The 27,141-nt window shown below is 39.7% G+C and overlaps 2 protein-coding genes across 5 annotated transcripts in view; one reads left to right on the top strand and one right to left on the bottom strand.

The window, feature by feature from the left end:
* Window positions 1-27,141, top strand: part of LOC148357337 (uncharacterized) — a 49,792-nt gene that overhangs the window by 8,984 nt on the left and 13,667 nt on the right. The window lies entirely within an intron of this gene.
* On the bottom strand, window positions 23,496-26,944 carry LOC148357338 (general transcription factor II-I repeat domain-containing protein 2A-like). 3 transcript variants are annotated; one of them, XM_088348344.1, is made up of 2 exons: window positions 26,847-26,944; window positions 23,496-25,556 (listed from the first exon to the last, which is right to left on the bottom strand). In XM_088348344.1, the coding sequence occupies exons 1-2, from the start codon at window positions 26,872-26,874 to the stop codon at window positions 24,106-24,108; spliced, it is 1,479 nt and encodes a 492-aa protein (XP_088204470.1). In that variant the 5' UTR covers window positions 26,875-26,944; the 3' UTR covers window positions 23,496-24,105. The 3 variants fall into 3 exon arrangements, with proteins under 3 accessions (XP_088204470.1, XP_088204469.1, XP_088204468.1); XM_088348343.1 differs by lacking the exon at window positions 26,847-26,944 and adding an exon at window positions 25,719-26,664; XM_088348342.1 differs by lacking the exon at window positions 26,847-26,944 and having other exon boundaries at window positions 23,496-24,680; window positions 24,750-26,663.

The raw sequence follows: 27,141 nt of genomic DNA, 5'->3' as shown, positions 1-27,141 counted from the left end.
GCTAACCACTTTGCAGTAACCAATTTTTTAAAATATTTTCATAAACTGATAATAAATCAGATAAATAAATAGATAAATACACATGAACATGCCTAATATTATTAGATAATATTACACATTTTTAAAGTGTAGTACAGAATTTGGAATTTGTTACTCTCCGACACCATCTCCTTGCTCATGTCATCATTTCAGCCTCTGCTTGTTCATGATGCACATGCACGTCTGTGCATTTCTTCATGTTATCATGTTTCTTGGGCTTTGAGTTAGCATTTGGACTCTACTTGAAGCCTCTAACTCCTTAACGACTTTTGATAAACAAATACATATTCGTACAGTGTCACCAGTCACTGAAATACAGTATGTCATGCCACATATCATTGGAAAGCTTAAAACAGGCATGTCTAAAGTCTTGCCCATGGGCCAGTTACGGCCCGTGATCACATTTTTACTGGCCTGCAGCCTGTAAGAAAATTATTAATATGTGTCAACTAGTAATGTTGACGACGGTATAATATAAATTTGTACGCAAAAAATGAAATAAAATAAAAATCACCATTTCACCAGATGATGGCAGTAGCCCGTCTCCCAACTTGCTCTTGGCTTTCTGTGAGAATTTTAGCCCACCCCATTTCCGACATGCTGTCTCTAAATAACAAATAAGGAAAGTTGACTGTGAGGGCCGCCGCTTTAAGTGGAAATTGGAGTATTTTTTTCACCGAAAACCGTAACAACTGCATCTTCCTAATTTGCCAAAAGAGTGTGTCTGTTTTCAAGAATATAATATCAAAAGGCACTGCCAGATGAAGCATGCTGACTACAAAAATTTAACTGGAAACAAACGCTGTAAAAAGATGAAGCAATTGGAAGCTGTATTAACGGCACAGAGCATTGTTTTTTCACAAGACTCGAGTCAAATGAAAATGCTACAAAGGCGAGCTACAAGGTCGCGATGCTGATTGGCAAGCACTCCAAACCTTTCACAGAGGGTGAATTTATTGAGGACTGTTTATAGAATACCAAGCTGAATAGTTGGCCCTCAGACATTTTCAGCTTATTGAATCTGGCCCACTCTCTTAAAAGTTTGGACACGCCTGGCTTAAACTCTTGCGATTCAAGATATACTCATCAAAAAAAGATAACCAATAACTATAAAGCCGGGCGTAACTCACTAGAGACGTCATATTGCACCCATCAAATCAATTAAAGTACACAACCCCTTACATCCACAAGAAGCTAGTGAGTCCAACCGTGTAAAACATTTTCGCCAGAACACACGATAATGCCAACAGATAAAAAAAAATAGCCGCCTAAAAGCATGCCTGCTTTTTTCGATGTTTCTTCTTGTAATTCCTTGGATTCGTTCCAAAACTTCGCTTTAAAAGTAAACAGACTTGTCAGAGGACTTCCGGAATCTCTGTTAGACGCTCACCTTTTGATTTACATCACTATCGGCCAATAGCAGGCTTTTTCTCATGGTCCACAGCCCATAATAGCCTGTACAGGCTTTTTTGGTGAAAATAAAATTGCCGAAGATCTTATGCCAGTAGTAACAAATTGAATGATGATTCACACATTGATTAGCCAATGAAAATCCTAGTCACCCATTACGATGACTAAACGTTTGACTTGAAAGTAGGCGGGATTTGAATTTCAATGGCAAAAAAAAATGTGCTAAAAAGTCAAGATTTGTAGGAGAGAAAAGACATACAATGTAAGAAAAACAAACTTTTCTGTGGGGGCAAGGATAAAGTTGACGGGTTGAAACCAGGGTGAGGCATTCATTTTTCATGCTGGCGGTCAAAGATAAGGCGCTTAGACTGCAGGCTGGACAAACTCGTGTGTCATAGTCCAAAGCAAAACAATTCTGGACGCAGACGAGGCGTTTAAAGACGCTCGGGCCAAGTGGACAGTATCTTGTCTGGTATTCTCCAACATCTGCATTGTCGCTGTTTCTTTAGTTTTTTTTTTTTTTTGCACAGCCTGCCCTCTCTGGCATAACCTTTTTTCTTTGCTGTCTCTTCTTGTTTCATCTTTTTCTTTGAAGCTTGGGCTCACGTGGAGGCTGTGGGCTAAAGACAAAACGCAAAGCTCACGTGCTGTCCCGACCGGACGCGAACAACAACGGAAATCTTCTTAAAGGTTTAGAGAATAAACGCAGTTGTTTGTTTCTCGAGGGCAACTCGCTGTAAGCACTTTATGCTTTAATACCACACAAATGTGGTTAGCTGGGCTCGCTTCATGCATAAACGAGCGCACTAAAGTCGAAAATGTCCTCAATCTTGAAGGTATGTGCGCTAGGATAACTTCTTTCTGCCACTGCCATAGGCAAACGTGCATCAAATTTGGTTTATTTTAGGCCAATTCGACTCGTCTCTTTGTTTTGAGCCCACAGCGGCGAAACGGTTGCACTTGCAGAATCTGAGGAGTGTTTAGGAAAAGACACAGACAAATGGATGGTGACAAAATTGTCAGTGGAAAGAATGCCGAATTCGCGAAATTAATTGACATGTTTCAGGGACGCCATAACCCAGTTGGTAGGCTACTAGAAGTAATGATCAAATTTTGTATTGTTGCCTTTGAATTACAACCGGAAAGTGTTTTCCGTTAACTTATCAATATATACTTGAATGTATTCCCGATAAAAATGCATTGTAAGAGCTCACTGCTGCTCCATTCATTCTATGGCTGCGTGGGTGTCCCGACGGATCACCACCTTATCGTAGTGGGGCACTTTGTGCGTCTCCATGACCCCTAGAGCTATGTCGGCGGGAGTCTCGTACTCCTGGTAGGGTTACCCAAGCCGAACAGGTCGAAGGGTAGTGTCCAGACTAATAGTGATCCCAAAAGCTGGTGGCGGCATGCTTTGAGGCGGTTTCCTACAGACCTGGATCCCGGCAGCCGCCTGCAGTTGTAGGAAGATGCCGGTCGTCTAGGGTCTCCCTTGCCACTGGAACCATATTCTTTACAATCAAGATAGTGGCGTTGGGGAAAGCGCACCCCTTACGCCACTTTAAAAACCATCATTGCGCAGGTATCCTCTTTTACCTGAGTCTCCGACCACATCCAGGATCGGACTGTTCAAACATCAGCAGACTCACAAATAAAAGAAGATGGTCATCATTGAATCGATGGACAACCCCAAGCATGGCTACGTGGGCTGGCTTTGGGTATTAAACTCCCGGGCTAAAAATGGGGCCCACTCTGGCCCTATTGGGCTGTAATGTCTGTAAATGACAGCTTATTGTATGTGGCATTGTGCTGTCCGTTGCTGATATTTTTAACATAGCAAGCACACCGTTCTTTGCTCGTCTGCCTCCGTTATTGCAGAGAAGCTAAGCGCTACGTGCACTTTGTTAAACTTTAAGCTTTTTACTTATTTTTCTTGCTTTTACCTCTTTTTCTATTTTTCTTGCTTTTCTTTTTTCTTCTCCTTTTCCCTTTTTTCTTAGCTTTTTACATCTTTTTCATTTTCATATTTTTTATGTTTATTGCATTTATCCGCCCTTTTGAGTCAGTTTATGCATAATGTTACATAATAATTGGTTATATATCGATTAAAGCAACAAATACAATCTGATGAGCCGTTTGGGAGCCGGAAGAGACGGCTCGTTTTAGTAAGATGAGCCGAAAAAGCCTGTTCTCCAAAAATAGACGAAAACCTATTTGCGACAACATTAATAATAATAATAATAATAATAATAATTTCCTTGTATTGTCATTCTGTGTAACAATGTACACAGAACGAAATGTCGATTGCACCTGACCCGATGCAGCCGCAGCCAAGAGAGGGCGCCGCCGACCACTTTTTAAGTCTTAGGAATGACTCGGCCGGGGCGCGAACCCGGACCTCCCAGTCTAACAGAGTCACGCGAATAAATTAGGTAATATATTGCATGTCTGATTATGCAGATGGTAATTAAAGTAAACCACACTTGTCTCTTTATATTCTAATGCCATAGTGATAAAGAATAATGCCCCCCGTCGCCTCTTTAGTCAACAGCCATCGCCCCCTGGCGCAAGAATTAGAGCTTAGATTCACACTTGATTTAATTTACTCTATTTCGCTTATCACTTAAAAATACCGCGTTATTAAAACACTGGCAAGGGAACCCGTGTTATTTTTACTTGCATGCACTGTAATAGAATAGAATAGAATAGAATAGAATAGAATAGAATAGAATAGAATAGAATAGAATAGAATAGAATAGAATATACCTTTATTGTCATTGTCACAAAATGGGTTGAACATATTGTGACAACGAAATTGGACGTGGCACTCCAGTTTCACATTTAACAGTGAGGATAAAAGAAAACAAATAAGATAAAGGAATAAAGAAGATAAAGGTCATAATTTACATAATATTTACACAATGTTACATACAGTTTTGGGATCGTAATAGTGCAATATGCGGTAGTGCAAAATAGGCAACATTGGGCAAAGTGAGCATAGTCATGAATACAATTTTACATTTGTATGAGGTAGTGTGTTTGCAAGAGTTTTAGTTTTTTGTGCGGTGTGTGTTAAGGGTGGTAATGGCTCTGGGGACGAAACTGTCTCTGAGTCTGTTTGTTTTTGTTTTGTGTGACCTGTAGCGTCTGCCGGAAGGCAGCAGGTCAAAGAGGTGGTGGCCGGGGTGAGAAAAATTATTGATGATGTTTTCTGCTCTGCTGAGGTAGCGAGAGCAGGCAATGTCCTCCAGACTGGGTAGAGATCAACCAACGATTCTCTGGGCTGTGTTGATGACCCTCTGAAGTGTTATCCTGTCTGCTGCCATGCACCCAGCATGCCACACCGTAATGCAGTATGTCAGAATGCTCTCCACTGTGGCTTTGTGATCGATTTTCTGGTGCGTGAAAAAGGTATGGGCGGTGCGCAAATATGCACACGGGCAGGTTAAAGGGAAACATTGGTTTCGCCCCGAACTGCTCTGTTAAAAGTGAAATTACAGCAGATCATCACAGTGGAAAAGGAATCATAATGGCTCTTTGAACTCAGTTGGGCATTGTTTTACAAACCTAAAGAAATAGTCTACTTTCAACAATAAACCTTATACAACGCACCCCACCTTTAACATTTGATCATTTAGTTATGGTTAAAAATGCTGCATATAAATATAAAACTAAATTTAAAATTGAACTAGGTTCTTCCCAACATCGCTAGAATCCAAATATCTACTTGGCATCAATATCTACCTAGCGACAACGCTAAGCTGCTAATCCGCCACTAACAAACTTGTCAGGCAACCAAACGCTGATGTCAAATGTTTCAATGGGCGACTTGCAATTATCCCCAAGCCAATTACCTTTGTCCATCCCGGGTTATTTCCGGCATCGGGAATCCTGTTCATGGCACGGTAACACGAGTACAACGGCACGGGACACGCCCACAAAAGGCAGGTTGTAGTGAAACCAATTACATCCGTTTGTGTAATCTGCGACCATGTGAAACCGACATATCCAAACCAGGTATTTACCAAAGTGACATCAGCAAATTCAAGTTAGAACTTCATATTAATTTCCAGTAGTGGACGCATTACTGAAAATAAGTTATTAATTTCAGTTAATAGTTACTTAATTTTAAAAGGGATTGTGTTACACCCCCAGTTCACTGACAACCAAAAGTAGCGCTTAACTCTAAAATATCTATAAATATCTAGTTACAAATTACGGTATATACTCACATTAAAACCGACCCCCTAGAGCTGCTCAAAAATAGCCACATAATAAAAGAAATAGACGTGTACACCGACCTGTGGAAGCAATGAAGCCTTCATATCCATTTGTCTTAAAACCACGCAAATATTTCCTGATTGATTTCTGAGTAATGTTCAAGATGTTTTCTTTTTTTCTCCAGTCATGGTGGACTGCAAAACAATTTTACAAAAAAGAGAGAAAAATTATGCACTCTTTCGCCGTGAATTCTTTGTTCAGGTATGCCCTATTGCTTTCGTTGATCTTGATGAGCCACGCCCCCCTGTCCCACACGCTACCTACCATTTGCTACTGGTAACACACAGTCAAATATATGCATATAAACTGACCACCTGATTTCAGTTTTATTTAACAATTGTAAATACAGCTCGGATGCGTGCACATACGGTAGGAAGAATATCAGTAGGGAGAAATAGAATCCCCTAAAAAATGAACTCCTCTTTGCTGGAGATGACGGTACCGTAACAGTATTAGGTTGTATTTTAGATAGATAGATAGATAGATAGATAGATAGATAGATAGATAGATAGATAGATAGATAGATAGATAGATAGATAGATAGATAGATAGATAGATAGATAGATAGATAGATAGATAGATAGATAGATAGATAGATAGATAGATAGATAGTTGGATAGATAGATAGATAGATAGATAGATAGATAGATAGATAGATAGATAGATAGATAGATAGATAGATGGATAGATAGATAGATAGATAGATAGATAGATAGATAGATAGATAGATAGATAGATAGATAGATAGATAGATAGATAGATAGATAGATAGATAGATAGATAGATAGATAGATAGATAGATAGATAGATAGATAGATAGATAGATAGATAGATAGATAGATAGATAGATAGATAGATAGATAGATAGATAGATAGATAGATAGATACTTTATTCATCCCCACAGGGAAATTCACATTTCCAGCAGCATCCCTAAGCTGAGAACAATACAATAATAAAGCAAAAAGAATACAATATACAAATACCCAATGTGACGTGCAAATGCCCACTGTAGCGTGTTGTATAGAATATATAAATAGTGCTACACAGAATACATATTGCAATAAAATTCGGTAATATGCAATGTACAGGGTGGGGTGTGGTTTGTTGTGGGTTTTTGCTCTGCCGGGTAGAGTTAAAGAGCCTCATGGCACGAGGAAGAAAAGATCTCTTCAGTCTGTCCGTAGTGCAGACAGTGACAGCAGTCTGTCGCTGAAACTGCTATTCTGTCTGGAGATAATGCTGTGTAGTGGATGCGATTGATTGTCCATGATTGACCGCAGCTTTTCCAGTGCCCGTCTCAGCTACTGTTGTCAGGCTGTCCAGCTCTGTGCCCACAACAGAGCTCGCTTTCCTCGCCAGTTTATTAAGACGAGAGGCATCCTTCTTCTTGACGCTGCCTCCCCAACACGCTGCCGCATAGAAGAGGGCGCTTGCCACAACTGCCTCATAGAATATTTTCAGGAGCTTTTTGCAGATTTTGAAGGAGGCCAGCCTTCTGAGGAAGTAAAGTCGGCTTTGGCCTTTCCTACACAGAGCTGTCATTTTACACTAGTCCAAATATACAACATGGATATACTGCAGGTATTTACAGTATAAAAAAATCCCAGGCGCACCATGTAGACCATGTTGATGTGTTTAGTGTCTATTTGCTGGCAGAATTATGGTCGTGTGTTACTTCTTTACAGAGAAAGAGCCGTCAATGTCTAGAATCATCTTTGGCTTTCAAAAAGTAGCAGGGTAACATGCCATGTTGTAACGACTATTGTGTTACAAAATGTTCACAATAACGCATTACAGTACTCCTTACCGAAAAAAGTAATAGCGTTTCGGGGACTCTTTCCTTTAAAAGGCGTTACCCCAACACTGTTCATTTCCCACAGAAAAAGTTGAGTCAAAAGTTGTATTTATCTCAGACTTGTAGGGATGGATTTGATTTGACTTTCTGCCAGTTTGTGACATGAACGTGCCAGTGAAGAAAGTGCAATTTAAGATCTTTTCTCTCATCATCTAAATTTGATGAGGGCCTTAGATGCGAAAAAGGTTTTTTTTGTTTCTGTTTTTTTTCTGTTTCAACTCAGCTAAATTAACTAAATTGAGTTCCAATATATAAGAGGGAAGCATTTAATTCACCTTTAATGGAAAGTGTGTATGATTTGACCACTAGATGTCAAAAAGTGTCACAAGTGCCAAAAAAAAACAAAGGATACAAGAATACAATTACCGAGACTCAAAGTGACCAAACTGCTTCATTTTTTTTCTGATCTTTTTGCCCAAGCTTTCACAAGGTTTTTTGTGTACCCTTAGCAGCATTTTATAAAAATCCAAATTTCTCAACCTACGAGTATTATAGAAATGCACGTATATATGATAGTTCAGCTATTTTTGCCTATTATTGAAAGGAATTTGTTTTGTTTTGTTTTTAATAAATGAAAAGTCTTTTAACACTAAAAAGGCACTAAATATTACACACCGTACCACACCCTAGATCAGGGGTCAAACCTTTTCGGTGAGGAGTGCCACTTTCATATTTCCTTGTAAATCAGTGTGCCACACCAAGATTAATGACTCGCACAAAAAATATTTTCTATCCAACAGAGCTGTCATTTTACACTAGTCCAAATATACAACATGGATAGATATTGAAATCATATAGCTGACCTATTTATCTAGCAATATTCTTGTTCATCAATAAACTAAAAAATAAATGTGAGCAACACGTGGAAAGGCCTGTAGACATCCATGACTTCAACTTGATCACAAGAATCAACCATTCTTCATCAACAATGAACTAGAACTATAATCAAAAAACAATTTATGTGGACAGCTACCAATGAAATCTTATAGCAGAATATGGGGATGTGTTTTATTCTTGTTTTTGATTGTCTATTTGTTAGGCAAGCAACCAAACAAAACCACCGGGCTCGAAAAGAACACTTCTTTAGTATATTCGCTTTAAGTAAAAGATTTTCCGTGCTTTGCTATCAGTGAGCAATGGCGTTTTTAGCAGTGACAATGGTTTTCAGGGTGTGTGTGTTTGCTTGCCGTACTTGGACACAGCGCGTTTTAATGTCTCCGCCTTGTCAGACTCGTCCTTGAATTCATGTTCATGATTCGTTACATATTGACGTTCAACCCTTGATGTGCGAGGTACAACGCTCTCGAGACATAATGCACAAACAGCACGGTCATTGTCTTGCACAAAGCCCCAGTTATTTGCCCACGCTGGCTGAAAAGAACGAAATTTTTTCGCTGAAGGAGCCGTCATTATTTCTTCGTTTATCGTGCGCCTGTGTTTCGTTGGCTGGGTTAAAACACGGATCTTTCCTCCTCTCCTCACACGCTCACAAACGGAGCAGAGGAAGAGGGGCGCGACCGTAAAGCCTCTAAACAACACGGCGTGCAACTGAAAATGTCTAAATTTCAGATAAAGATAGATAGATAGATAGGGCAGCACGGCGGCGCAGTGGTTAGCGCTTGTGCGGCACAGTTCATGTTATGGGAACCTGCCGTGGGTTCAAATCCAGCTCCAGACATCCTGTGCGGAGTTTGTATGTTCTCCCCGTGCTTGCGTGGGTTTCCTCCGGGCACTCTGGTTTCCTCCCACGTTCCAAAAACATGCATTTCAGGTGAATTGGCCGGTCCAAATTGTCCCTAGGTGTGAATGAGCGAAAGGTTTGTCTGTCCCTGTGTGCCCTGCGATTGGCTGGCAACCAGTTCAGGGTGTCCCCTGCCCACTGCCCGGAGATGGCTGGGATAGATAGATAGACAGATAGATAGATGGATACTTTATTCATCCTCGTAGGGAAATTCACACTTCCAGCAGTCTACCCCGTTGTTTATTAACAGATGAACATGATGCCCTAGGGGTGCTTGTAGCGGAGTGGATGACGTCGCGCCAGTCAAAAGTTCGACATCCCTGCGGCAGATGGAAAACTTTTCTTTGTGAAAATCCAGGGATACACCACCTCGTGTTAGCAAGTCCGCCTCCTCTCCGATTCCCCCGGCTTTCGTGTCTCTGTTTAGCGGCGTTGAAGCCGGATTGCTCCGGGTAGCTCCGGGTGGCTACACGTTAGCGTCCGGAATGCTAAACGTGAGCCACGTTTCCGCAAAACACAGCAACTGCGCTCCCTGTGCGCTACGATGTTGTCCACCAGCACTCGATGATCTTATTTGGTCGTGAGTTCGCATTTACCATGATTACGGATGGTACCGAAGACTTATAACGCCGCTAGCCGCTTCGCTAGCTCCGGCTCTTCTTCAACGATAGGCCCCTTCATCACGCCGGCACGAGAATTCTTCAGGGCAAGGAGTTGAAATTCCTTGAATACACGCATTTTTTGTGCGCTAAACCCATGTCCATAGGATAGAAGTAATCCATAGTGTAGTTGTCAAAACGGGAAGAAAAAACACCGAAGATAGGAGCTGACAATAAAACAATAGGGCAGCTGCTGGAAAAGGCAGCCGCTCGTGGCAGCGCCGCTTTGATGATATAAATAAATAAAATGCGATAAATGCGCTTTAAAAAAGATAAAATTATTATCATTTTGCCATGCGCTCGCATGCCACTGGTTAACCCCTCGCGTGCCACTGCTGGCTGTAGGCAATGAAGCAAGGTCAGTGCTTCTAAAACATTTTTTCATACCCACCTCGGGAGAAGAAATCTTCACTAAATGCGCCCCCCAAGATCAAGCTTTCTTTTTAAGGAATTACACAATATTGGTGGGGATGTCCTCCAGGACGCTAGCCTAACGTCATGGCACACGACTCCCAGTCTTCCCTCAAGTATTAAAGTCTATCAAATTTGTTACACATTCAGTACTCATTTATACCTAGAGAAAGTGAGTTACATACTTTTAGACCAGTTTGATTTTATTTTTTTTTTTTTTTTAGAAAAACGCTATTGTTGTAGCGACCACTCCAGAAAATAGTGTCTTTGGCTGTTAATACATTCAAGAGCCCGATGCAGATTTATAAAACGAAATCATACGGGCCATAAGATTCTACCAGCTCCGTAGCCTAGATGGTAGGGCGCCTGCTCCGAGACTGGGAGGTCGCTGGTTCAAGCCTCGGCCAAGTCATACCTAAGACTTACAACATTGGTACTCATTGCCTCCCTGCTTGGCGCTCGGCATTAGGGTTGGAATTGGGGGGTTTGGTCACCTATTGACTAAAAATGGCTGCGCCCTGTTTGGCTGCGGCTGCATCGGCTCGCTACATTTTAACTGTACAAGTCAGGTGTATCGACATTTCGTTCTGTGTGCATGGTTACAAAGAATGACAATACAAGGAAATTATATTCTATTCTATTCTATTCTATATTGAAATAAATTTAAAGCACCAAGTTTACAAAGTTGTCAAATTTATAAGCAAATTTACATTTTGGTTGAAAGTGCAAAAACGTCGTTCGTGATTTATTTTATAGCTTTTATATATGGATATTAAATATTATTCCCCCTCGTTATAGGCTTAGGTTTGCTTGCTAAATCTTTGTATCTTCTGGCAGACTCACAGTGGAAATGAAATCCATTTAAAACAAGACAAGTTAAACAGGGAACCTGCAAGTTTTTGTAAGCTGCTGTGTCGAAGAAATAAAAACACGTTTCCAGTTTCCCTGGGATCTAATTCCAAAGCAATGAGCACTTAGCTATTGTCATGATATTTTTATGTATTCAGAATAGAAACGATTTTTGAGTCAACTTGCAAGGTTGTCATTCAATGCCCTAACACGAGATTACCTGACCAGAAATATAACATTGCAACATTTATCAATCTCAACAGACTGTCAAAACAAAAAATATTAATGAATCAACAAATGTTGTTTATTGTCTTTATACAAATACAGTGTAATTGGAGGGCTTCTCTTTTTAGTGCAATTAAAACAAAATCATAAGGTAAAAGTGTAAAATGATTAAAAAAAACATTAAAGACGCAATATATTGATGAGAAATAATGTGTTTATATTTACAGGGGCAAATGTATAGTACATTAGAATTGTCTTTATTTTCATTGATCAACATTGTTAAACAGTGCAACAAGATTAGACATGGCACTCCTGGGTAAAACATGTCATATAGAGCCTTTGAAGAGAGAACTGATATATGACTAGAAATAAATCATAATCATTACAACATAGAATTTAGAAAACGTGCCTTAGTTAGAATAATAATAATAATAATAATAATAATAATAATAATAATAATAATAATAATAATGCGATTGAGAATAGTGTATTGTAACAATAGTGCTGTCATGAACCAGAACGGAATCTCAGATCCAATAGCGTAAGTTTCAAAAGTGCTTTTATTAGAAAGAGTTGTTGGAGCTGGCTTGGGACGTCAACGCTTGTCGGTCGTCAGCCACTTCGGGCGGGATGGCAGCTCCGTGACGGGTGGACAGAAAGTACAGCTGAGCGGGTAAGTCGATGGCCGGGACGGGAGAGTAGGTCGCAAAACGTGGAACGGAAACAGGTCAAAAACGGAAGGCAGGCATGAATCAGGCAAGAGGAGTCGTGGGTAACTTGTAGTCCGGAGAAACACTCAGGGATACAAAGAGTATACCCGGACGTCCATCTCTGGACGCAGACTGCTTAAGTGGAGAACGTCAGCCAATCAGGAAGTGCGCTCCAGCGCGCCAAACGATTGCCCCAGGTGACTTTACTTAGGCAATCACGACAAGTGCAATGATAATAAATAAGTGCATTGTGCTTATAAACACAGTAGATGGGAATTACGACTCCACATTTCACTCACCCACCAATATTTTTAAGGCAAAACAAAGAAAGTTCGTAGGAAGTTTGTAGGAAGTACTGTAACAAGACAAATGTATTCACTACACTGTTTCACCATGTTTTTAGCAAAAATATTCTCATACATAATACTTCAGCTATTGCCGCGCATCTTTAATTCCTAGCTGGTTTAAGCGGACAGGAAAGCCACATAAGTGAAAAATATATTGCATTGTAATACCTTATTTCATCCTCATAAACTAGTTCCGAAACAGAACGTGTAAAAGAATTGGGGTTGGGGAGACTGAGGTGGTGGGTCTGACAAGTACATGGTCTTCCCCTTATTTGCTAGCTCAATTTCCTTCACCAGATGTAGTTAACTGAGGCCAGCGCCTATCTGCCAAGGAAAACTAAAGGAGGAAGGAGAATGAAATTAGCATAGGCAGATTGTTAGCCACAGATACCAGTATAGTAATCAAATAGGGTGTAGGGCCTAACATGGCAGTATAGGGGATACCGCCATAGTCAAGTCAAGTCAAGTAATTTTTATCTGTATAGCCCTTAATCACAAAGAGTCTCAAAGGGCTGCACAGGTTATTGCGCATATTTTATTATTACAGACTATTATTACACCATCCCCTAAACTAAAACCTACATGAGGGCAAGGAAAAACTCAAAAACCTCAAAACGAGGAAAATGAAGAAACCTTGAGAAGGGACCGCACATGTGGCATCCCCCTTTCAGGATTACCAGACAGCAAAGGATGTTGCAATTACAAATAATACAGAGATATTGTCCACAAAAAGTATAGGTTATTCATATGCTATAGAGTAGAAGTGTGTTTTAAGCTTAGATTTAAACATTTTCACTGAGGTTGCAGATCGGATCTCAGGGGGAAGAGCATTCCACAGCACCGGTGCCCGGATGGAGAACGCTCTCGAACCTGCGGAACACTTCTTGGCTCTTGGGATCACCAGTAGACCGGCGCTTTCAGAACGAAGGCTTCGGACCGGGACATAGGGGGAAATCAGATCTGAAAGATATGAGGGAGCAAGTTCATGTATGATTTTGTATAATACTAAGAGAACCTTGAAATCACATCTTAGGCTAACAGGGAGCCAATGCAGGTTAGCCAAAATCGGCGTGATGTGATCGGACTTTTTTGTCCTAGTTAAAAGCCTCGCCTCAGCATTTTGTACCAGCTGAAGACTCTTGATTCTGGACTTTGGGAGACCGGAGAGTAAAATTATTAATTAAGAAGCGACTTAAGTCAAAGGTACAGTGCATGAAGGTAAAAATACACGGGTTCCCCTGACGTTGTGTCCTAAATGCGGTATTTTGAAGTCGAGTCAAAGCAGAACAAAGTTGAGTAAAGTTATTAGAATTTGTCGAGAACCTGCTTCTTCGGCTCGGCTCACTAAAAGGAACCGGCTCTTTCGGGTCCTAAACGGCTCTTCAGGTTGTTTTTGCTTCTTTAATCCCAACATGACCAAATATTATGTAAAATTATGCACAAAATGACATAAAGGAAGGGGGAATAGAACAAAAAAGAAATGTAGGAAAAAAGTAAATAGAGAACAAAAAGAAAAAAGTAACACCTCGTAAAAAATAAACACAATGTGATTTTTTTTAAAGGAAAAAAAAGTAGAACAAAACACGGAAAAAAGAAGAAAAAGTTTGTGTTGCATTCAAATAATTTCCAATTATATCAAGTGAATCTTGTTGCCAACATTGTACTTTCACTAAAAAATGTGATTAAGTAGAGTTCTGTATCGTACAACCGACTAAATAAGCCCCCAAAAATGTTAATATTATGCGACAAAATATATCAGGAAATAAAAAGAAATGGATATCTTGTGAAAGAATTGTAAGAACAAACGACGTTTGTAGGCCGTACAACCTTCGCAAAAGTACAAAAAGAGAAAAATAATTTTGCATTGCCAGAAACTCAACAAAATGTAATGTGATGTCAAGTTTTGGACATGTTTGATAATGACTTAGTTGCCACACTTGGAATTGCTGTTGCTCACTGTTGTTTCAAGCGTTGCTCACCGACTTTGTGTGAACGCTCAGACCTGTGGAAAATTAGAGGGAACATTGCTCAGATGTCATTTCGCCATATTTAACACAGTGCGTCCTATCTGAGAGGTAGGATCTGAACCATGAGAGAATAGAATAGAATAGAATAGAATATACCTTTATTGTCATTGTTACAAATGGGCTAACATATTGTGACAACGAAATTGGGCATGACACTCCAGTTTTACACATTCATAGTGAGGTATGAGCAAGAAGATAAAGGAACAGAGAAGATAATGTTATAAGATTCCTGAGAGACCAATCCATTTTTCCAACCGTTCTAGTAAGATATTATGGTCCATTGTGTCAAAAGCAGTACTAAGGTCCAGCAGCAGCAAAAGTGATGAAGCGCCAGAGTCCATTGCCAGTAGGAGATCATTGGTTACCTTAATCAGAGCTGTCTCAGTAGAGTGGTTAGCCCTGAATCCTGATTGCATTGATTCGAAAAGATTGCTCTCAGATATGAAATCATTCAGTTGCTGTGCCACTACTTTTTCAAGTACTTTAGAAAGAAACGGTAGGTTTGACACAGGTCTATAATTACATAAGCTTTCTGGATCAAGGTTGGGTCGTTTCAGTGTAGGTTTAATAACAGCGGACTTCAAAGCCACTGGAACAACACCTGAGGAGAGTGATATGTTTATAATATTTAGAACTGAAGGTCCAACGACCCCAAAGTGACCTTTAATAGGCGAACCCGGAAGCGGGTCGAAAAGGGAAGTTGTCGGTTTGGCCGTATTCACCACCTGTTTAAGATTATTGAGTGACAGTTCACTAAATCGGGACAAATTCCCTGGACAGCCACCATGTCGTGGATCTTTAGATTTCAGCCCTTTAATATGTGATGTATTAACACTGTCTTTAGAAATTTCTTCCCTAATGCATTGAATCTTCTTGTTAAAGAAGAACATAAAGTCATGGGCTGAATGGGTGGAACTATCTGGGATAATCTGTTGCCTTGTAAGCGATGCTACAGTGTCGAAAAATATTTTGGGGTTGTTCTTTTGTGACGCAATCACCTTCGAAAGGTAGGCTGATTCTGCAGAGGCAAGGGTCGCTTTATACTTTAACAAGCTGTCACACCAGGTTTGATGGAAAACCTCAAGCTTGGTAGCGCGCCATTGTCTTACAGATTTCCTGCATTCTTGTTTAAGGGATCTAGTTTCATCAGTAAACCAAGGCGTGCGTCTTTTAGGTCGTGATTTAAGCCGTATGCTACTGAATCCAGGACACTAGCCAGGGTAGCATTAAACTCATTCATGAGCGAGTCGATAGAGCCTTTCTATGAAGGAATGGACGCAACTGCTCCTGAAAGAAGATCAGAGAGCTCAGAAACCATAGCGGAATCCATACCCAGTAGTCTAGTCTAGTTTGTCTGTCATATTGCTGCTACGCTGTGCTCATTCAGCACTGGTTTTTACAGTGCTATCTTGTGGTCATATATTACTCAATGTACCTTCAAAATCAGAAATATTCTATAAGGCTATTTTAGCTGTTAGTTTTCTTATTTTACTTGTTTTCTGTATTTTTAAGGAGTTTTGCTGGTAAAACAAATACTGAGAAACAGTAATAAATAAATGAATTGAATAGTTGAATAAATAAATTGCCAATTGTATTTTATTTATATATATTTTTGAATATACATTAGATATATATTAAATATATATCTAGTAATATATATACACAATATATATATATATATATATATATATATATATATATATATATATATATATATATATATATATAATATATAAAAGAATAATAGCAAAATATAAAAAACAAAATAAATAATAATAAAATTATGACCTATGTTTATTGCTGATGCTGATGTAGACTACACTGACTATGTTCTTTGTTTTGTTACCCAATTAAACGTTAATTAAAGCCTGGTCAAAGTGTGGCCCCTTCTTAAGGTTTCTTTTTTTCCTCATGCAGATGTTTTTAAGTTTTTCCTTGCCTGTCTATTAGTTTCTGATCAGGGGTTATGCAAATACTTTCCCAAACCACCCCAAAAGTTTGAGAACAGCTACTCCATATTAAGTAGCCCGTATTTACTTTAAGTTGAGTCACATTTATAGTCAATTCAGAAGCCAAGCTTTTCCACAGCTAAGTGAGAATCCAAACAAACAAACCCAGTTGCGTGTTAAGCTTTATCCTTTGCTTTTACGCTCTGCTTCCTATCAAACACCTGACACCCACACCACCAGATAGCACCGCAGTCCCAGGAAGTAACAATTTTTCACACAAAAGACATTTTGAAATATTGCGTGCGTTTCTGAAAAAAATATATATATATTCCCCCTCCTATCTGTGTTGAATTCGTTATATCAGTTATGATAAGCCCAATCACAAAAAAGTAACATATGTACAGTCAATCAATATCAGTGAATCAAAGGTAAATCCGTAATTCTTACGTAGTTTCGTCACATTCAATACCCCAATTCAGTCAGCTCATGGGTCAGCAACCAAAAATGTTGAAAAAGCCTTAACAGACAAAAAAAATGTCTGGAGCCACAAAAACAAATAAACAATCAATATAAAAAAGGAATTCATACGTAAAAATGACTTTTTTAATATTAATTCAAAGCATTTTTACAGTTTTGAAGACGTTAAAGGGACAGTGTGTATTATTTAACCTTTAGTTGCTGTAGTGTAACTGAAAACGAGTGCTAAATAGCACAAAGACGAATACAAACTATGGAGAATGCTGATGTCTTCACCCACGCGTATTTTTTCTAAAAAGCATGTTTTTACAATAGCTCATGTATTTTTGCATGTTATGTAAATGTTTTGTTTTGTTTTTTATGAAGTGCGAAATGATACGAACGAAAGAACACGTTTTAGAACCACAGGTTGCTGACCCACGAGTTAGCTACGGTAATATACAGCCAATAAATAAACAAATACAAACATGTTAAAAATTAATTAACATACCCCCATTGGGAACACATGTCTTTTATTATTTGATATTGCTGATTATGGCTTACTAGCCTACTACTACAGAATACTCTTTCATGATATTGTAATATTTTAGGATAGGATATTTTAGATTTCATCAAAATAAGCTATATTAAATTAAGAAAAGATTTGCATATATCAGTTGATGTGTCATGATTACTGATGTGACTCAGCTGTGTCCACTAATATGGCACCAACCGCCACAGATTCTGATTGGTTCCCTGTCACTCTTTGAACCTGGTCCTGTCAATCCCCTGTTGTCAGTCCATCTGCGAACCTCTGTGTATACAAGGCTAGCCTTTTTCGACCCTGACTCCCACTTGGCTTGTTTTTTTTGCTCCCGTTTGTCTCCGGCTACGACCTGTTTTGATCCCGACCACGTCTGCTCTCCCATTCTGGCTACGACCTGTTTTGATCCCGACCACGTCTGCTCTCCCGCCCTGGCTCACGACTCGTTTCTGATCCCGTCCACGTCTTTGCTCTACTGTCTCGTTCTGTTTTTCCGGCCCCGACAACGCCATCGCCCGCTACGGAAGATCCACTTCCGTATTCGGATCACAATCCGATTGCGAGAGCGACTTGCTTCCCGCGTCTATCGAGCACCGGATCGCGGGCGCTGCCCTTCCTCTCTCTTTCTCAATAAACTTGTGAGAAACGTTATGCGATTGGATCCTGTTTCCGTTCTGATCCTGACATGATGTTTAATGAATCTAGAATGTATGACATTTTTGTGTTTTAGGTTCATTGCAGAAAATCTGGAACTTATCACAATACTAACATTTTCTGAGACAGTCTTTTATTATTTACAGTAAGAATGAATGAAGTGAGAAAAAATTATGAATTTTATGATTGATTGATTGATTGATTTTAAATATTTTTGCTCAGTGGCATTTTTTCTCATGGCAAAATCTGGGCTTCGAACTCAAGGTTAGTAAACCTAATTAAGCAGATGCTTCTTTCTACTACCTTTTGAACATGTACGATAACATTTTTTGTGGAGGTTTTTTTTCGATTTGTTATTTTGTTTTGTTTTGTCCTGACTTTGGAGGACTGCAAACCAAATTTTTGGTTGTTTGTGTGGTGTTGCCAGGTTTTACGCTGAATAGAATCAAATAACGTGCACACAAAAAAGGATTCCCCGCAAGATTGCTTTCTCAATCTTCTCAGCATTAATTCTCTTTTCAATCCTCTGACAGCAAGATAGCAAACGAGATTGCCCGCCACGGCGTCGCAAAACGGTCTTAAAATCATGCTCAGTCAAGTTATACTTTCAATAATGGATGCAATGCTTTACGCCGTGCACTGACTTGATGCAATGTGTGCGTGCAGAAGAGTGAGAAAAGGCACAAGGCATGCACGCAAACATCTTTAAAAATCTGCACAAGCATTTGTAAAAAACTCTGGAATTGGTGTTATCGTTATCTTTTGAAAGACGATCCCTTAAATTGAGTAGCTTAAATCCTTTTTAGTATGTTTATTCAGTTTCCACTGCTACGCAGACGACACTCAACTATATCTTCCGTTGGAGGAATCTGCCACACTAAATTGTGGAAATTTGGAGGCCTGCCTCACTGAGATAAAAGAGTGGATGTCACTCAATTTCTTGCGTCTTTACTCTAAAAAGACCGAAATGTTAGTTATTGGTCCTTCTAAATGCCGTGACTTATTCTCAAAAACTGCTGTGAACATTGACAAATGTCACATCACACAGAGTGACTCAGTTAAAAATATAGGTGTCATATTTGACCCCGATCTGTCCTTTCAAAAGCATGTGAAGAAAATTACTAGAACGCTTTCTTCCATCTTTGCAACATTGCTAAAATTCGTCCTATACTGTCTCAGTCGGATGCGGAAATTATAATTCACGCGTTTGTTACCTCCCGTCTCGATTAGTGTAATGCACTACTCTCCGGTCTCCCAAAGTCCAGAATCAAGAGTCTTTAGCGGGTACAAAATGCTGCAGCGAGGCTTTTAACTAGGACAAAAAAGTCCGATCACATCACGCCGATTTTGGCTAACCTGCATTGGCTCCCTGTTAGCCTAAGATGTGATTTCAAGGTTCTCTTAGTATTATACAAAATCAAACATGGACTTGCTCCCTCATATCTTTCAGATCTGATTTCCCCCTATGTTCCGGTCCGAAGCCTTCGTTCTGAGAGCGCCGGTCTTCTCGTGATCCCAAGAGCCAAGAAGTGTTCCGCTGGTTCGAGAGCGTTCTCCATCTGGGCACCGGTGCTGTGGAATGCTCTTCCCCCTGAGATCCGATCTGCAACTTCAGTGGAAATGTTTAAATCTAAGCTTAAAACTCACTTCTACTCTGTACTTTTCGTGGAAAATATCTCTGTATTATTTGGGATTGCAACATCCTTTGCTGTCCCTTCTCAAGGTTTCTTCTTTACCCCCATGCTGAGGTTTTTTGAGTTTTTCTTTACCCTCATGTTGGTTCCAGAGCAGGGGATGGTGTAATAATAGTCTGAAAAATAGTCTGTGTAATATAGACTGTGTAATATAGTCTGTGTAATAACCTGTGAAGCCCTTTGAGATTCTTTGTGATTAAGGGCTATACAAATAAAAATTACTTGACTTGACTTGACTTGACATTTGGACACTTGCAAAAGAGATTGCATAGAATACCAGATCGTTTTTTTACTTATTACCCCTCTCTGTTGTTTTTTGTTTTGATTATTATGCTGTGTTAAAATCATTAGGGGGGATCTGCTTTTGTAACATAAGATTCATATAAAGAAAGGGCTCAGGGGAGGGCTTTTAGAACAGGTCGGAATTTCTTATCTAAGGTTTGGGTCCTCTCCTATTCTCCTTGCAAATTCAAAATCCATTAATGTATTCTGCCATTCTTTTGAGTGTCTACTAACTAAATGATGAACTTTTCAAATTTGTTTTTTCCTTTTTCATTTATTTATTAATTTTTGAATGTAGAAATGCTTCATCGACAGGGGCAGCACGGCAGCGCAGTGGTTAACGCGTGTGCAGCATAGTTCTGAGGTCTTGAGAGCGAACTTTCCTGTGTGGAGTTTGCATGTTCTCCCCGTGCTTGCGTGGGTTTCCTCCGGGCACCCCTGTTTCTTCCCACATTCCAAAAACATGCATGTCAGGTTAATTGTCCTGTCTGAATTGTCCCTAAGTATGAATGAGCAAGTGAGTTGTCTGTCTTGTGTGCACAGTTCAGGGTGTCCCCTGCCCACTGCCCAAAGATAGCTGGGATGGGCTCCAGTACCCCTGCGACCCTACTGAGGATAAGTGGTGCAGACATTGGATGGATGGATGCTTCAAGGACAGATCAGCAGTGACATTTCCATACGGTTTGACTCAGTGACATTGATATTCCATTCAATAATTTCTGTATTATATTTATGACACATAATTTTGATAATGAATCAGGTAAATAAAAGACAATTTGATATCTTTCAATGATGAAGAATTTCATGCAGTCCAATTTACTGCACCTGCATCTTTTTTATTTAAAATTGAAGCTTGTTTTTTTTTTTGTTTTTTTTTGTTTTTTGTTAGAAAATACCGGAAAATTTAGTAAACAATTTAAGTAGGCTTTTCAAATAAAATTGGCTTGTTCTGTCTTTAAGATAATTTTATTCATTTTAAATATTATTGTATTTATTTTGTGGGGAAATATACTTGATGAGCAATGGATTATTCTTTGTGCAATATGATATTATTTTGATATTTTCATTATTATTCATTTATCTTATTATACTAAGCCTTGTTTTCCAAGTAACATTATTTATGGTGCTTTAAGCTTAACCTAATATAAACTAAGCTAAATTTTGTCAAATATTTTGCCCAAGTTATTTAGGTTTTAGTATCAAAATAATCATAATAATCATTGCAACTTACTAAATTTTATCTTGATGTCTGTCATAGATAATTTTGCTCATATAAGCAGAGATCTACAACCTTTTTCAAGCGGAGAGCTACATTTTAGCTACATTAACACAAAATACAACCCAGTCTGACATACATTTCTAAAATAGCAACTTGGTTAGATGGCTTGCTATATAGCTCAAAGGGTTAGATAATGAGATAGATGGTTAGCTAAAAAGGTAAACACATTAAAACAACTAAAAACTGAGCTATATAGGTCACTAAAAGAGTAAATAGCTATCTCAATGGCAGAATAGAAAGATTTAAACTTAGCTAGATAGTTAGCTGACACACGAAAATCGGAATGCTTGGACCCTTGTGGGGTTTTTTGATTGTAAAAAGTAAAACGAAATTGGAGGGCTTCTCCTTTCAGTGTAAGAAAGCAATTTACTGACCAGCCAACTAGTAGCTAGCTAGCTGCGCGCTAACATCGGGTGTCTTCGTATGGAGACGGATCTTCCCTATGATTAAATGATTAAATGATTAAATGATTAAAATAAGACCGTCCGGAATGTGGCGGTTTCACACGTGTTGTGGCTCCATGTCATCAATTTTTTGGCTAATTGACCTGGCATTGGCAAGATACAGGGTCCGTAGCTGTGGCTTCGGAGAGTTGTTAGCCTAGCCGTTAGCAATAGGCCGGACCTATTAACTGAATTTCTAGTTGGTTGCCGCTGTCTTCCAAATAAGGCAATTTATTCATAACTTTAAGAAAACAGGCCAATTGCTGCATATTTAACTGAATTGTGTGAAAAAGATCAAATGTGTGATACAAAATCGATTATGAGGTCACTCAGGTAAAATGGTTTTTAGCCTTGACCGCTTTAATGAGTGACAGTTAGGGGATGGGCATCAAGACGAGTAGTAATTTTGTCATACATGTTTGATGGCATTCTTGGTTTTGTGCTTGTTATGCTTACTCTAACAACACTAATTCAGTTTTTAACCAGCAAACAAGCAATCACATTTCACCTTGAGATTGTGCTTTGCTACAAAACGGTTTCGAACTCAGTGTTTATTTATTTCCATCATTTGAGATAACGTTGTTCCCCCAGCTCGGTATTATTCAATGGAATGTTCATAGAATCAGGTAGTGTAAATGACTAACATTTGCTATTTGCTGCAATTCAGTTTCATGACAAAGCTAGCCTAACAAGGCATAACTAAAAGTGTGCCAAGCTTAGAATTTGAGGCGGACAGTTAGAAACTAATAGTTCCACTTTTAATTAACAGCCTATAGTCTGATGAGCGGATCACTTTCATACATGATAACGATTTATCCAAAATCTACCCCAACCTTTGAACTGCCCTCAGAATTGCACTGACTCTGCCAGTCACAGTAGCTCAAGCAGAGAGGAGTTTTTATAAACTCAAGTTAATAAAGTCGTACCTGAGGTCAATCATGTCTAAGGAACGTCTCACTGGCCCTGCTGACATCAGCATTAATCACGAAGTAGGAGAGCAGATTCATTATGATGATGTTTGTGTTTTCTTGTCATTATAAAACTACATTTTCTTTAGTGTGTTTTCAAATGTGTGTGATTGTGTGATTTGCTGCATAAAAATACAACTATTTTATTATTTTATATTATTGTTCTCTTGACATTTTTTGGTAAGTGTTTGCCATTTTTGTATACAGTGTATTTTTACTTATTATTTAAGTATTATTTGGGGGGCACTCGGTGGAAATCTCGCCCAGGGAAGTAATTTAGTGTAGAACCGCTACTTAATAAAGTGATACTAATGGGTCATGATTACTGATGCGGGGCACATGAGTCTGCCCCGTTGGCGCCAACAGCCACAGACCCTGATTGGCTGTTGTACTCTTTTTAAAACCCCGTCTTCCTGAAAACACTCGTAAGATCGTCTGCGAACCTATGCTACCCGCTAGGCAAGCTTTTGTGACTCTCTGACTCCATCCTGCCCTGTTTTCTGTCTGATTCCCGTTGCCGACCTCTTTTCTGGACCCGTTTATGTTTTTGCTCCTCCGCCCTGGCCTCGACCTGTTTTTCTCGCTTTCAACAACTACCTTCGCTCGACACGGAAGTGCCACTTCCGCATCCCAGCTATCTGCAAGTCCTTTCCTCCTTCTAAATCAGGGGTCACCAACCTTTTTGAAACTGAGAGCTACTTCACGGTTACTGAATCATACGAAGGGCTACCAGTTTGATACGCTCTTCTGAAATAACAAATTTGCTCAGTTTGCCTTTAGTTATACATTATTTATAATGATTAGTAATACTCACCTATGTAAAGACACTGATCATGTTAATGATTTCTAACAATGATTATCAAAAATGACAACAAGGTGGGAAACAGATATCAATATTCAACACTTTATCTCTATTAATCACAGTATTTGTTACATTTTCAGATGATCACTTACATCACTACATTTTAGCAAAAAATATCCCATTTGCACAAGCCACTGACATGCCCTGTTAACAAATCATGAACTATGTTGCAACATGTTTCAAAAAGTTAACAATTATGTAATGTTAAACAAAATCAACTTACATATTTTTAAATATGTAATACATTTTTTATTTCACATTTTGAACTAATGGCCAAGTCTGTGTTATGTTTAACAAAATTATAACTTTTAAATGTCATGAACACACTTTTAAATTGAACACAATTCTTCAATATTTTAATTCAACTTTGCCATGGCACTACCATGTTGTCACTGACTACATCTGGTATCCGTCCTTGGTTAGTGGGAAGACTGGCATTGCATGCTGTTCACCAGTGTGTTGTAATCTGGTGTGTAACTTGACACTGCAACTGTGAGTGAGTCTCTCAGATGTGCATCAGTGAGGCGTGTTCTGTGTTTGTTTTTGATGAAGTTCATGTCAGAAAATGCTGATTCACAGAGATAGGTTGAGCCAAACAGGCTGGCAACCTTCATGGCTGCTGTGCATACTCCACTGTACTTCTCTGTGTCAACAAGGCGCCAAAAGTTTGGTGCAGCCTGGTAGGCTTTGAGATGGAGATCATTTTGCAATGTTATAATTTCAATCTCCACCTGTCCAGCATCCAAGTTGAACGTTGCACTTAACTGCTCAGCAAAGCATGTTGTGTCCCCATTCATGAAAGGGTTGGAAATGAAGAACACACATGGTTCAAGCTGATGAAGGTCACAAAACCTATTCTCAAACTCTTGCCCAAGTCTGTTTATTACTTCAATGTACTTTTCTGCCACTTTTTCAAATGTCTCAGATGCAGAAGCATTGTCTTTCAGCACTGACTGCACAGAGGGAAAGTGCAGAACTTTTTTTCTCTGTAAATCTGCAGAGAATGCATTCATTTTGGCTTTAAATGCATTTAAAGCACTTATCATATCGACAACAGTCTTACCTTTGCCTTGCAGCTGGCAGTTCAGGAGGTTTAATTTCCCAGTAATGTCCACCAAAAATGCAAGGTCAAGTGTCCACTCTGTGTCCTCTAGCAGTGAGACATCTTCGCCTTTGGACTGCATGAACTCTTTGATTTCACGCAAAAGAGACAAAAAACGATGCAAAACTCGTCCTCTGCTGAGCCATCTGATTTCTGTGTGTAGCAGTAGGTCCCCATATTCTGCTGACATCTCCTCTAATAGTACCTTGAAAATCCTGTGCTGCTTTGCTTTGGAGCGGATGTTGTTTATGATTTTCACAACGGGAGTCATCACGTGCCCAAAGCCGATCACTTTCGCACACAACGCCTGCTGGTGAATGATGCAATGGTAATGCAGAAATTTGGGGAAGTCTGGGTCACGTTTACAGTGAGCGATGAAACCTGTCTGTCGGCCGACCATAGCAGGAGCCCCGTCTGTTGTCACCGCTACCAGCTTTTCCAATGGCACCTTTTTCTGCACGAAAAACTCCTTCACCGTGTTATAAATGTCAACTCCTCTCGTAGTTGTCTTTAAGGGCAGTAGTGTCAGGAGTTCTTCTTTTGTGGAGAAATCATTAAACACCATCCGGATAAAAACCAATAACTGCGCTGTACTGCTGCTGTCCACGGACTCATCGCACTGGAGGCTAAACCACTTGCACTTCGCCAGATCCTGCTCCAACTGATCGACCAAGTTACTGGACATAGCTGATACTCGTCTTGCCATCGTAGATGCCCCCAGTTGGACGTCGGAAAGAGTGGAGATTAGGTCGCTTCCATTTTTCTCGTCTTTAAATACAGTGTTAGCAATTAATAACATCGCTTCTTTGACAACTTCTCCATCTGTAAATGCCTTTTTTTTCTTGATCAGAAAATGTGTAGCTCTAAACGAGGCTTCGGTTGCTTTTTGTGAGTTTTTGGCCGGCCTCGTAAAAAAAGACTGTTGCTTACCCAGAGCGGTCTTTAGCTCACGGGCTTTTTCTGCCCGTAGGGCGCTTGCAGGTGGATATTTATCATGGTAGCTTTTGTGACACGTATTGAAATGTCTCTCCACATTGTGCCGTTTTGCTGTCGCCACGGTCGTCCCGCAAATCAGACACACGCAGGTTTCTTTTACAGTCGTAAAAAAGAACTCCTCTTCCCATTCACTGTGAAAGAGATACGTTTTCTTTCTTTTTTCTGCCATGTTTTTGGGGTACGAAAGTGCATACAGCGCCCGCTAGCTTACTCTCCACATCCCACAAGCTCTACTTTACTGCCCATAGGTAAATATTGTGCGCGTTAACCTTAAAGTATTTTTAAGATAGTATTTTTTAAATCTATATACATACAAGTGTGATTAAAAAAATAATAGCAACAGAACAAAATTAATTTTTAGACGCAGCTCTCTATGAGATGTGCTATTTTTGGAACAGGCCCGCGGGCGACTCATGTGGTCCTTGCGGGCGACCGGGTGCCCGCGGGCACCGTGTTGGTGACACCTGTTCTAAATGAAGCTGAGTAAAACGAACGCAATTGGGTCCCATCTCCGTTCCTGGTGCGTGACACTAATGACAACGAAGACAAAATCAATTTGTTTAAAAATCTGTGTAAGAGTGTACCAGCAGCTCTCTGTACTTCATTTTTTGGCAGTAGGTGTCTCAATAGAAAAAAAAACATTATGCAATTTCATATTCGTGTTTTTCCAGCCACCAACTGATCGTTTGGTCCCCCGTGACCCAGAGTCAGCTCGTCCTTTCAGTAACGGCGCACGTGTCGAGTGTGTGTGCCTTCACAGATGTTCACGAATCCGCGAGAAACAAAGAGGGAGGGGATCCTCTCTTTGCAGAAATCATCCCATCTGTCGCTGCTCATCTGAGGAAGACCGCTCTTAGGCGCAATGAGCATCCTCTCATTTTATAAAACGCATAGCGTCCCCTTTGGCTGCAACTCATTGGACGCTGAATTAATGCAGCCGACGCCGCTCCAATTAGCGTCGGTTGCAATGCACAAAGTAAAGACAGTTGCGCAACGCTGCGTGCTGAGCAGAGAAAAAAAACACATCAGGACCAGCTTAAGAACGTAATGTTTTCAACTTACCACTAATCAATGAGATATCAAGTTCCATCACTTTGGCTTTGCATGCAAAGTCCTGAGTTAGGCTGACAATAGCGGACGCGTCACGACACCCCAGGCTGGTATTTGTGTATTGCAGCATGAGAACGATAGATATAAATAGAACTTTGCCTCTCTCTGCGTACAGTAATCGTCGTGTCTGTCGTGCCAGCGACGGAGTGGGAAAAAGATACTCTTTCATGTTGCAACAGAGAACATCATCAAGGAGGAGACAAATGTAATGCAACAAGCGAAAATTTCACGTTTTCACACATAAAAA

The sequence above is a fragment of the Urocampus carinirostris genome, chromosome 11, assembly GCF_059441175.1.
Source record: "Urocampus carinirostris isolate Australia breed hairy pipefish chromosome 11, RoL_Ucar_1.0, whole genome shotgun sequence".
Lineage (NCBI taxonomy): Eukaryota > Metazoa > Chordata > Actinopteri > Syngnathiformes > Syngnathidae > Urocampus > Urocampus carinirostris.
This window is presented reverse-complemented; position numbering and strand designations above follow the sequence as displayed.

Bases quoted from the DNA above. Each gene is read 5' to 3' on its own strand.
- LOC148357338 (XM_088348342.1), bottom strand. From the start codon at position 25,953: ATGGCAGAAAAAAGAAAGAAAACGTATCTCTTTCACAGTGAATGGGAA. The intron at 24,681-24,749 runs GTAAGACTGTTG...CATTCTCTGCAG, and splicing joins CTGCCAGCTGCAAGGCAAAG to ATTTACAGAGAAAAAAAGTT.